General features: G+C 39.0%; 1 protein-coding gene across 9 annotated transcripts in view; it reads right to left on the bottom strand.

The window, feature by feature from the left end:
- LOC133557865 (growth arrest-specific protein 7-like) overlaps positions 1-12,805 on the bottom strand; it is a 168,887-nt gene that overhangs the window by 63,144 nt on the left and 92,938 nt on the right. For 4 of the 9 annotated variants that reach the window (XM_061908743.1, XM_061908741.1, XM_061908739.1 and 1 more), the window contains 2 exons: positions 5,353-5,430; positions 3,229-3,302 (listed from right to left, as the gene is read on the bottom strand). The exons of 3 other annotated variants lie outside the window; for them this stretch is intronic. In XM_061908743.1, coding sequence (XP_061764727.1) covers positions 3,229-3,302; positions 5,353-5,430 — 152 coding nt within the window. Of the gene's footprint in view, positions 1-3,228; positions 3,303-5,352; positions 5,431-12,805 lie in introns of those variants that run through there. 2 more of the 9 variants (XM_061908740.1, XM_061908747.1) reach the window with 2 other exon arrangements.

Genomic DNA, 12,805 nt, shown 5'->3' with positions numbered 1-12,805 from the left:
AGCTGATATCTCTATCAATGGTAATGTTTTACCCTAAGAACTTTGCGCGAGTCCGCCATTTTAGTCCGACATTGCAGTCGATAAGCTCCTTTTTTTTCCGCTATCCTCTTGTTGTGGGGCAGTACATGCACATGCATCCTCTGGTGTTGCCATTTCTAATACAAAACAGCGTATATACAGTATCTGTCAGTAGACTCCATCTGGAAGCAGTAAAAACTACAACAGTGCGGACGAGGAGAAGACGCAGTCCAAGTGGAGGCACGTGAATAAGACCGCCAACAAAATGGTGCATTCTAAAGAGACGGTCAGAAAGAAGCTTCAAAATGGTCTATAAAACATAATAATGCAAACACTTGACCAAAGAACTACCATTATATATTATGTAGACAACAAAAAAGTGTGGGGCTCATCATAATATGACCTCTTTATTTTTGCTACAGTATGTCTATGTTGGGTATTATTACACTTTGTTCCTCACTATTAAAAACTGGGGTTATGTATGAGACATTACCTTCTGGAAGCAATTAAGATTGAAGAAGAACATGACCATTTACTCATTGATTTCAGATTATTGTATGAAGGGGCCAGAAAATTAAAAAATAAAAACATGAAGAGTTTGCGTGACTTCATAGCCTCAATCATGCAAAAACAGAGAATAGAGGAAAAAAAAGGTCCTCTCTGGAGATGACAATTGTTGTTGTTTCAATGACTGCAGGAAGAGAGTAAAACAAAGCGACAAAGTGAAACCAAGTGGTGGGTGGATGTTAGATAGCTGCAGTACCCAGACTGCCTTGTTAATTACGATCACGGGAACAGATAGTGTGGGAAAGATTAATCTGCTTTAATTGCCATCAGCATCTCTAAAAAGAGAGGAGGGGACTATTTGATGTGGAAACACATTAGTAGTAATTATCTTCATTGAAAAATAAGCTCCTGAGTTCATCTTAATAGAGATGATATTTAGCTGAGAATACCAAAGTTTAAAAAGAATCATTACGAGAAAAGTCAGCTTGAAATTTCTTTAACATTACTTTCCTTGCGTTACAGATCCTTAAGAGAGCTCAGACTGCGTTCACTGTGAGACCATAGAGGAGATTAAGTTTAAGATACCAAGCCATATTTGTGACAATTTTTTAGACATTAAATTCCATAACTGGTTGAGTTACAGTATGTTGCTGATAAACAGATACAACAAGCTCAGGCCAAAATATAACCTCTTTGGCGGTGGTAAGAAAGTCTGGAATCTGTAAACCGAAGTGTGCCACTTGTGTTTCAAGCATTTCCAAAACAACACAGTTACTGCCGGTTGCGGTGTACCGCACGGTGTAAAAACACAAAAAATAAATTAAATAAAAGTTAAAACGTAGGAAATAAGAGTAAATTAAAAAGCTACAGTACTTGATATATCCTCAATTAATTAATCTATATTTCAAGTGCTTGTATGTTGATGTAATGGGGGAGGGGAGCTGGAGTCTATTCTTCACACCGTTACACTGAAAATATATTTGAAGGCAGCGAAACCAAACATCAGTTTGTGAGGTAATTACATTATTACAAGTTAAATTTTTAGTTTATTTAACATTTTCCCGACTGACTTAAAAAAAATCCACTAATGTTACACTGGATGTTTACAATGTTACTTTAAAGACATCAACTCTGAGTTATTCTTTCAAATATTTGCTTGAAACAGTAATGTTCCTGTACAATTATCTGCACCTATAAATACTTGTTTGCAGTAAAAAATATAATTACAACATTTTAGCATTATATGTGTTCAATTCCAGTACATGTGTTTATCCTAAACAATATTGCCACTTCATTTTACGCACTATGGCATTTTTACCAAGCTTTTATTTTAATTTATACCACAATAATATTGTGCCGTCACCTTAACATTGTGATTGTATCATGAGATTTTGATACCGTTACATCCCTAGAAGTAAATCATATGTGTGTGTGTCATGCGATTTCAATTACTACATCCCCAGAAAATGGATGGATGGATGGATGGGCATTTCAGTCTGCAGTTCTTACTGCCTTCCAAGGATTTTCTAGCGTTTGTGCCCAGGTATGTATATTCTCCCACTAAATAGATTATTTTTTTAAAACGTTGTGGAGGGAGGTGTAGTCAGCGCTGCCTGTAGGAGCAAAAGTCACCGCCGCTGTCCAGGGTGCTGAGGACGAGCACCATCGAGCAGGTGGTTGGATTTCACAGGAGGTACGTGTTAATCTAATCATCTGTTGTCTGTAAAAGTGAGCAGCAGGGACCAGGAGGAGAGAGAGGATACGGACATGACTGAAAAGTCACGTACTGAGAGAGAAAAACTTTGGATAAAAATATATGATAATTAAAACTCTTTTAAAACCTGCACGCTTGGATCCTGTGAAGTGTCTGTCAGTGGAACCGCTAGGAAGCGACTTCCACAACCGTAATTCGCAACATTGTCGCAAAAAGCAAAAGTGTACGTTACAATCAAAGTTTATTTATATAGCCCTAAATAACAAGTGTCTCAAAGGGCTGCACAAGCCACAATGGCTCAGATCCCACATCAGGGCAAGAAAAAAACTCAACCCAATGAGACACAATGAGAAATCTTGTTGCCCTGGTCATGTATTGAGGTTTAGTTTGGTAACATTATCCTTAGTTTATTGTCTATTTCTGTTTCAGCGCCCTCTTTGGTCATTTTCGCCCTCCGCGACAAGTTACGTTTGGCCTCATGCTACTTCCTAAGTTTTGTCATTGCTACGCCATGCCGCTATGCTAGGCTAAGTTGGCAGTTCGGTGAGTTTGTATTGTACCTCGTATTTTGAAATAAATCTTCATTCTTAACGTCATGCTGCCTCCTGCCTTTTCCCCCTGCATCTTGGAAACACGACCTCAGCAGACATGCGACCCATTCGTAACATAAAACTCAAGAAAGCAATGCGCGTGCACGTGTAACATTACACATTTACATCATTACGTACTAAAAGCTGTAAGTGGCCGGGATATAATGCTTGCAAAACTTTGGAAAGTTAACACTCTCTAGGTATCTCTGTAAAGGTTGCAAACAACCCCTTTAATTAAAGTGACCTTTTTGTAAATAGATCTTTAATGCATTACCATCATTTATATGAAGAACATCCATCCATCCATTTTCTACCGCTTGTCTGGCAGACAAGTAAAATATATTTCTTGAACTTTTTGTGATGTTGATAAGTACTGTAGATAATATACTTGATGTTTACCTGTGGCTCTGTACTGCTTTTCCGGATCAGACTGTTGTGTGGATGTTCCAAACTCCCACCATTCACTCCATTCACTGTGGACACAAGTATTGAAGTATTTTCTTTTATATCAGTTTTGTCTTTTTGCAAAATAAGTGTACATATATAATAAGTCTTCATATGTATAAATATATACAAAACATTATTTCCCCAAATTTTACTCATGAGTAATCACACACGTTGCCGTTTAGTAAGTATCACTAATATTATTTTCATTTATATTTAATAATTAATTCAACAAAAGCGTATTACTCATTTTAACTTGAAGATGCTATACGAACAAAAGCACAAAACATTTGTTTTGTAACTATTTCAAACTAATAAGGGGCTTTTTTTTAATATTTATTTTTTCATTTGATAGGGAAATCATAATAAAGGTACTCAATCAAACAATCAATGTTTACTTATATAGCCTTAAATCATGAAAAACAGACACATTTTTTGTCCACCCCCCAAAAAAAACAAAAACACATCATTTTTAGAAAGAAAAAAATAATACTAAAAATAAAATAATAACACCCCCTCCTCTTCCCCGTCCTACATTTCAGTCACAGTGGGTAGCAATGTACTGCCTTCCTCTTCACCACAAGCAGATAGAGAATCACACTAACTGACTAAAAGGGGAAAAAAAAGTAACAACAAAAATAAACATCACAAACATACAGAGAATAGATAGATAGATAGATGGATGGATAGATAGATAGATAGATAGATAGATAGATAGATAGATAGATAGATAGATAGATAGATAGATAGATAGATAGATAGATAGATAGATAGATAGATAGATAGATAGATAGATAGATAGATAGATAGATAGATAGATAGATAGATAGATAGATAGATAGATAGATAGATAGATAGATAGATAGATAATACTTTATTTATTCCGTCAGGAGAGTTCCTTCAGGAAAATTTAAATTTTCAGCACAATCCCATTCAAGGTCACTGAATAACAACAACAACAACAAAAAAAGACTTGAGGTAAGTGGAAAGGGTGATTGTCAACAGTGGGTGTCACATTTATCCTATAGTGTCTTTAATTTAGCTATGTAACTAATTATGCAGCCCCTGGTTAAGTTAAATTGTTTTGGTGTACCCCTCAGATTATATTTCATTTTCTCTAAATCTAAGAGAAACATGAGGTCCTTAAGCCATAGAAAGGTTTTGAGGCCAAACAGTGATTTCCACTCCAATAAAATCCTTCTACGAGCTATTAATGATGCAAAGGCGATACTATCCATAAAAGTTTGCTTAATTTTTTGATGGTTTGGCGGAATTCCAAAAATAGCCAAATCTGCACAAGGCGTCAATAAGGAGCTTTTTGACAGCAGTATTATCTATGCATTGTCAAAGGTTTCTAGAAAATCTCAATTCAAACCAATCAAACTAAAGCACCTTGACATTGCAAGGGAATTAAACCCATTAGTCATTGAAAAGCAGATGAGTCACAATAATTAACTATCATGCACAAATTAAAGAGCAGTATTTTCTATATTTTGGGTGAGGTTTTATTCTGTTTACCTAAATAAAATTACTTTGATATCAATAAAAATAAAAAGTAAGGAATAAATTGCAACAAAAGTTGCATTGGCCTGTTTTTTCCTTGATTAATGTCATATTACATATCGATTTATGGATCTCAATCATGGTTTCAAATTGAACTAATAACGATGAATGGGAGCATTTTTGAGCAGTGGAGTGGGAAACATATTACAATCCTCTTAATGTATCCGTGTTAATCAGTCTTCAGAAGGAGACAAGAGCAAAAAGACTGACAGAGGAACCAGTAGTTCTGCGGTTAACACTATTGATAAAATGTGATCCAGGAAGCGTCTGTTTCTGTGTGTGTATAAATATATAATGTGTGTGTGTGTGTGTGTGTGTGTGTGTGTGTGTGTGTGTGTGTGTGTGTGTGTGTGTGTGTGTGTGTGTGTGTGTGTGCGTGTGTGGTGTAAATGAGAGGGTGCTTTGTGCCCATAGTGGAAATTTAGTACAATTCAACACCTCGGGTCACAAAGAGATGAGGAAGCTGCAGTGATAGAAATGTTCCGACACGAAAGGCGCAGTAGCACTTCTATATACCTGCTTGCAAGGAGCTCTTGTGGCGCAAGGAGGATTTTGGAGTCCCGGGTACACTGGAAGGTCTCTCCCATGTTGTCTCTGATGGAGTGAAAACAGGGAAAACCCATCACAGTTGGACAACAGAAACATCTGTTGTTTTTACTACTTTATTGCTCAATAATGGTTCAATCTACTGGATGCTCATTCATTCAGCTTCAGATCGTTTTTTCTGTATGTGAAATGGTGTGCGAAGTGCAGCACAGGAGGCCTTTTTTCTTTCCTCCGCATATTTTAAATATGCAAATAATTCATAAGATAAGTTATTGGGGCTGTCAGAGGATGAATTTTTAAAATCAGAATAATCACATTTTGAAATTTTGATTAATCATGATTAATCACAAATAATTACTCACGTTCATTATTGAAATTAGCTTGAGCAAATGCAAATTTACAATAAGAATGTCATCCAGGAATGTTTTTTTAACATTTCCAAATCAATGCACGTCATTTATTTGCACAAAACTTGGTCGCAGTTGTATCTAAACTTTTCTCAGGCTGTATTTCAGAGTGAAATTTAACAGCGAGCCCAAAAGTTCGAAGCCCTTCACTCATGTTTGTGCTGACGTATGCATTGACCTGATCATTGAGCAGTTAAGGTAAAAGAGCTCGTACGGGCAAAATACATTGGATAATTAATCAAAATTGTCAATAATTATCGCATTATTTTTTTGTAATGAATCACATTTTGGCAGCCCTAATTACCGGTGTTAGATAATAAAAAGAGCTATAATAATTTTCCACTTTTCTGACTTATTAATGTTGTTATAATGTTGAATACACATGTTAAACAATGCCCACACATTGAATTAAATGGTAAATGGGTTGTACAAACCCCGTTTCCATATGAGTTGGAGAATTGTGTTAGCTGTAAATATAAACGAAATACAAGGATTTGCAAATCATTTTCAACCCATATTCAGTTGAATATGCTACAAACACAACATATTTGATGTTCAAACTGATTAACATTTTATGTTTTGCAAATAATCATTAACTTTAGAATTTGATGCCAGCAACACGTGACAAAGAAGTTGGGAAAGGTGGCAATAAATACTGATAAAGTTGAGGAATGCTCTTCAAACACTTATTTCGAACATCCCACAGGTGTGCAGGCTAATTGGGAACAGTTGGGTGCCATGATTGGGTATAAAAACAGCTTCCATGAAATGCTAAGTAATTCACAAACAAGGATGGGGTGAGGGTCTCCACTTTGTAAGCAAATTGTCGAACAGTTTTAGAACAACATTTCTCAACGAGCTATTGCAAGGAATTCAGCGATTTTACCATCTACGGTCCGTAAAATCATCAAAAAGTTCAGAGAATCTGGAGAAATCACTGCACATAAGCGATGATATTATGTGCTTTTGATCCCTCAGGGGGTACTGCATCAAAAACCGACATCTGTGTGTAAAGAATATCACCACATGGGCTCAGGAACACTTCATAAAACCACTGTCAGTAACTTCAGTTGGTCGCTACATCTGTAAGTGCAAGTTAAAACTCTACTATGCAAAGCCAAACCCATTTATGAACAATATCCTGAAAAGCCGCCGGCTTGGCTGGGCCTGAGCTCACCTAAGATGGACTGATGCAAAGTGGAAAGGTGTTCTGTGGTCTGACGAGTCCACATTTCAAATTATATTTGGAAACAGAGGACGTGGTGTCCTCCAGAACAAAGAGGAAAATAACCATTCGGATTGTTTTAGGCGCAAAGTTCAAAAGCCAGCATCGGTGATGGTATAGGGGTGTACTAGTGGCCAAAGCATGGGTAACTTACACACCTGTGGAGGCACCATTAATGCTGAAAGTTATATACAGGTTTTGGAGCAACATACGTTGTCATCCAAGCAACGTTATCATGGACGCCCCTGCTTATTTCAGCAAGACAATGCCAAGCCACATTCAGCACATTTTTCAACAGCGTGGCTTTGTAAAAAAAGAGTGCGGGTACTTTCCTAGCCTGCTTGCAGTCCAGACCTGTCTCCCATGGAAAATGTGTGGCGCATTAGGAAGCGTAAATACGACAGCAGAGAGCCCGCACTGTTGAACGACTGAAACTCTACATAAAACAAAACTGGGAAATAATTCCACTTTCGAAGCTGCAATAATTAGTTTCCTCAGTTACCATAAAGTTTATTTAGTGTTGTTAAAAGAAAAGGTGATGTAACACAGTGGTGAACACACCCTTTCCCAACTACTTTGGCACGTGTTGCAGCCATGAAATTCTAAGTTAATTATTATTTGCAAAAAAAATAAAGTTTATGAGTTTGAACATCAAATATCTTGTCTTTGTAGTGCATTCAATTGAATATGGATTGAAAGGGATTTACATCCAACACAATTTCCCAACTCATATGGAAATGGGGTTTGTACTTGTATAGCGCTTTTCTACCTTCATGGTACTCAAAGCGCTTTGACACTACTTCCACATTCACCCATTCACACACACATTCATGGAGGGAGCTGCCATGCAAGGCGCTAACCAGCACCCATCAGGAGCAAGGGTGAAGTGTCTTGCTCAAGGACACAACGGACGTGACGAAGTTGGTATATATATATATATATATACACATACATACATACATATATATACATATACATAGATGTATATATATATATATATATATTTATACAAATAAATACATACATACATATATATTACACACACATATATATATAAATATATATAAATAATATATATATATAACACACATATATATATATATATATATATATATATATATATAAATAATATATAACACACACACATATATATATAAATGATATATATATAACACACACACATATATATATATAAATAATATATATAAACACACATACATATATGTATATACACATATATATATATATATATATATGTATGTGTGGGAAAAATCACAAGACTACTTCATCTCTACAGAACTGTTTCGTGAGAGGTTCCCTCAATCGTCAGGAGATTTAACATATATATATATATATATATTTATTGATTATACACATATCGACTGGATTGGACATTGGAGTAGTTTTGCATCTTTTAATTTTACGGTATATAACACGCAATTTATTAATGGATGACAAACATCAGCAGGAAAGGAATGACTCAGCATACCTGTTTTGCTATTTTATGGGGCTTTTTATGGTAAAAATTTAATTACCAATCCCAACTTAAAGTGTTAAAATACACTTCTCAATTTTTTTGCAAACTTATGTTTTTTTACTTTGAATCTTATCAATAACGGACACAGGCACACCGCTCAGACGAACAGTCTGGTGAGACGCAGGAGAACCCTAGGCAGGAAGCAAACCATAGTCCTAGAGATCTCTCAGTGCTTGCAATCCCCCAAAACCCCACAAGGACAACTTCAAATGCCATCCCAGAAAGCCCATCCCAGCCAACGAAGGAAAGAATCAAGTGGCCTAAGATGAGCGAGACCAAGGAGTGGTCCATGCTCGATGAAGATCTGGAAAGGGTGCTTGAAATGGTTCAAGCAGGTTCCGTAGGAAGGAAGGTGGATTCACTCATAGCCATCACCTACAACTTGGCAAAAGAGCGGTTTGGAACAGTGCCAAGGAGAGAGAACAAAGCCAGACTAGGAAAGCAGGAAAACAGAAGAGAAAGAAAGATCAAACAACTTCAGAAGGAGATTAAAACCCTGAGAAAGCAATTCAAATTGGCAAGCATGGAAGAAAAGGAAGGTATAAAAGAACTGACAGCCAGCCTCCGCGAGCAGCTCATCAGGCTGAGAAGAGCTGAAGGGCAAAGGCAGAGGCGGAAAAGGCAGGAAACTGCACGAGCCCAGTTCATAAAATACCCCTATCGCTTCAACCAGTCACTTTTGGGAGAGGCGAGGTCAGGGACTCTAACAAGTTCTAAGGAGGAGGTGGAGGAGTTTGTTGAAGAGACATTCAGTGACCCTTCAAGAAACGATGCCCTACCAGAAAATCTTGGGCTTGGTACCATCAGTCCACCAACATCCTCCCTCAGCACAGAATATCCATCATTGAGAGAGGTTCAAGAGGTTGTCAAGCACGCAAGATCAGCTTCTGCTCCAGGTTCCAGCGGTATACCCTACAAAGTATACAAGAAATGCCCTAAGCTCTTACATAGGCTGTGGAAGCTTATGCGGGTTATATGGGCCAAAGGAACCGTACCAACAAGCTGGAGAAGGGCAGAAGGGGGCTTTGTGCCGAAAGAACGGGGATCCACACAGATCAGCCAGTTCCGAACCATTTCCTTGCTAAGTGTGGAGGGGAAAATCTTCTTTTCAGTGCTGGCCAAAAGAATGAGCTCCTTCATGACCCAGAATGGATATATTAACACCTCTATCCAGAAGGGCGGTATCGAAGGGTTCTCCGGGTGCCTGGAGCATACAGGTGTCCTCAGCCAACTTATCCAAGAAGCAAAGGAGAAGAAAGGCAACCTAGCAGTAGTCTGGCTTGATTTTGCTAATGCATATGGGTCAATTCCCCATAACGTGATCCAAGTGGCTATGGACCATTACCACATCCCACATCACATCCAGGGGATGATCACCAGCTACCTGGGAGAGATCAAGCTACGATTCCAAGCAGTCATGTTCACAACTAAATGGCAGCCAGTGGAGAAGGGAATAGTGACAGGGTGCACCATCTCTCCCATCTTGTTTGTCATGGGAATGAACCTGATCATCTCTGCAGCGATCATAAAGTCAAGAGGACCAAAGACTGCAGCAGGAAGTCAACAACCAGCAATCAGGACATTCATGGATGATCTTACCGTGATAACACCAACTCACGTGCAGGCGAGATGGGTCCTGGCGGAACTGGATCGTATGGCTACTTGGGCGAAGATGATCTTCAAGCCCAAGAAATCAAGGTGTCTGGTGATCCAAAAGGGAAAAACAACGGGAAAGTTCAAGCTGCTTGTTCAGGGGGAAGCAATCCCAAACATCCAAGAGAACCCTATTAAATGCCTTGGAAAGTGGTATGATGATTCCATGACGGATAAAAACAGCATCTCCAGCACCGAAAATCCAGTTGAAGAATGGTTGGAAAGGATTGACAAGTCTGGTCTGCCTGGGAAATACAAGTGCTGGATCCACCTGTATGGCCTACTCCAAAGACTTATGTGGCTTCTCCCCGTGTACGAAGTGGCGATAACAACAGTTGAAGGGTTGGAGAGGAAGTTCAACAAGCACCGTCGGAAATGGTTGGGAATACCCCCGAGCTTTACATCTATGGGGCTCTACATAAGGTCGGGTCAGCTCCAGCTCCCCCTGTCTTCAGTTCTGGAGGAGTTTAAGGTCGCAAAATGCAGACTTTCCCTGACGTACAGGGACTCCCAAGATCGGCTGATCAGAGAAGCTGGAATAAGAACAAGATCTGGCAGGAAGTGGGCCGCTAGCACTGCTATTGCCCAGGCAGAATCATCTCTCAGGACCAAAGATACCATCGGAAGCCTCTGCAGTGGAAGACAGGGTCTAGAACATCAGATTTCCAGCAGTGGTCGAACTCCACTCCCAGGGAAAAGAGGACCTTGATTCAGGATGAAGTTCGAAACCTTGAGGAAGAAGGAAGAAGAGCTAAAGCCATCGAGCTCGCAACCCAAGGTGCCTGGACAAGGTGGAAGGTTCCCAAGAGGAACGTGACGTGGAGTGAACTGTGGAGGCTGGAGCCGTTTCGTATCTAATTTCTGCTTCGAGCAGTATACGACACCCTGCCGACCCCAGTCAACTTGCATAGGTGGGGAATGAGGGAGGACCCGCTCTGCAAGTTGTGTGGCGGTAAAAGAACTATGGCGCACATTCTGTCTGGGTGCAAAACAGCATTGACCCAGGGAAGATACAGGTGGTGCCATGACAAGGTGTTGGCAATGCTTGCAGACATCTTGAAGCAAGAGAGGAGAAAGATACACCCAGCCAAAATAAAGCCATTGCTGAGCACCATCACCTTCGTGAAAGAGGGTCATACATCAGTTGTCCAAGGCCAAGCCAACCAAAACCTCCTGCAGTTGGCCCAGAGATGGGTTGATGGAGGTCGACCTGGGGCGGAAGCTCCTCTTCCCAGATGCGGTACTGTCCACCACTCTGAGACCAGACATAGTTATGTGGTCCCCAGAGGGAAAGAAAATCATCCTGGTGGAACTTACTGTCCCGTGGGAGGAGGGATGTGAGGAAGTGGCAGATAGGAAGAGAACAAAGTACCAACAACTTGTCCAGAACTGCCGGGACAAGGGGTGGACAGCATGGCTGATGACAGTGGAAGTTGGTTGTCGAGGATTCCCTGCGCAATCTGTGTGGAATATGATGACAAAGGTCGGATTGAGAGGTCACTTGAGAAAAACAGCCGTTCGTAGGCTGGGAGAAGCGGCGGAGAAAGCCTCCTGTTGGCTCTGGCATAAAAGAGAGGACAATAGCTGGAAGCCTGGATGAGAGGAGCAGTGATCTGGCCAATCACTGCTGACTCACCAACCGGAGAGTGTTGTGGTTAAGGGTCGAAACACTCGGTGAACGTTGGGGACCACCTGATGACCTCTTGTCCAGGCCAAAGCTTTATCCATTAGAAATGGATTATATTAGCATCTTTCGATGTATTTGCAAACTTTAAAAATGAGTGTTTTAATTGACTGATTGTTTTGAAATGATCAGTGGTTATTATTTCCTAATGTCAAACATCCACATCAATAAAGGGGCTATTCTCCTGGTCAAAAGACAACGCATCTTCAAAAATCTCTAGTCCTAAATGTGTTTTAATGCATACAGTACATTCCAATTTAGTTGCTGCCGTTCGATCTTAATAAGTACTTCCAGCAGTGTGTTTGGTTGGCCTACCTAACTGTGCCTTTTTGTGTTGCTGTTGAACAGTGTAGACAGTTGAGCTCAGTCAATTAGATCAAAGCGCAAAACGCAAAGAACTGGGTGTGTGAAAGCTTGACACTTAGCCCCTAAAAGCTTCATTTTTTTTCTCTCTTGGCATGATATTAATAAATCAATATTGTGAAATAATAGCAATTTAATGCTCAAAAATACATATGTATAATTTACTTACAGCGCAGCAAAACAATCATGTCTTATTTTTTGAGAAGAGGTTGTCGAAAACAATGTTAAAATCTAATTTATATTGTATTTGAACTGTGCATTGTGATCAGTTACGTGGAATTAATATGTTAATTAAAAAATGATGATATTTTTTTCTATTACGTTCACATTTCTCACCTATGTTAAACCATTCAAGTCATTCAATACATTTGGGCAATCTATTTATAAAATGCTAAACATTCATGGAATTCCACAATTTCTGACTCAAAAATGTTGGCGTTAAAACATTTTTTTCTTAACATTTCTTGTCCAATTCAAACAATTCAATAATATTTGTCACATTAAATAATTTATCAAAATCAATTTACACATTATATTATTTACTCATCAGTTAT

This window comes from Nerophis ophidion, linkage group LG08, assembly GCF_033978795.1.
Source record: "Nerophis ophidion isolate RoL-2023_Sa linkage group LG08, RoL_Noph_v1.0, whole genome shotgun sequence".
Lineage (NCBI taxonomy): Eukaryota > Metazoa > Chordata > Actinopteri > Syngnathiformes > Syngnathidae > Nerophis > Nerophis ophidion.
This window is presented reverse-complemented; position numbering and strand designations above follow the sequence as displayed.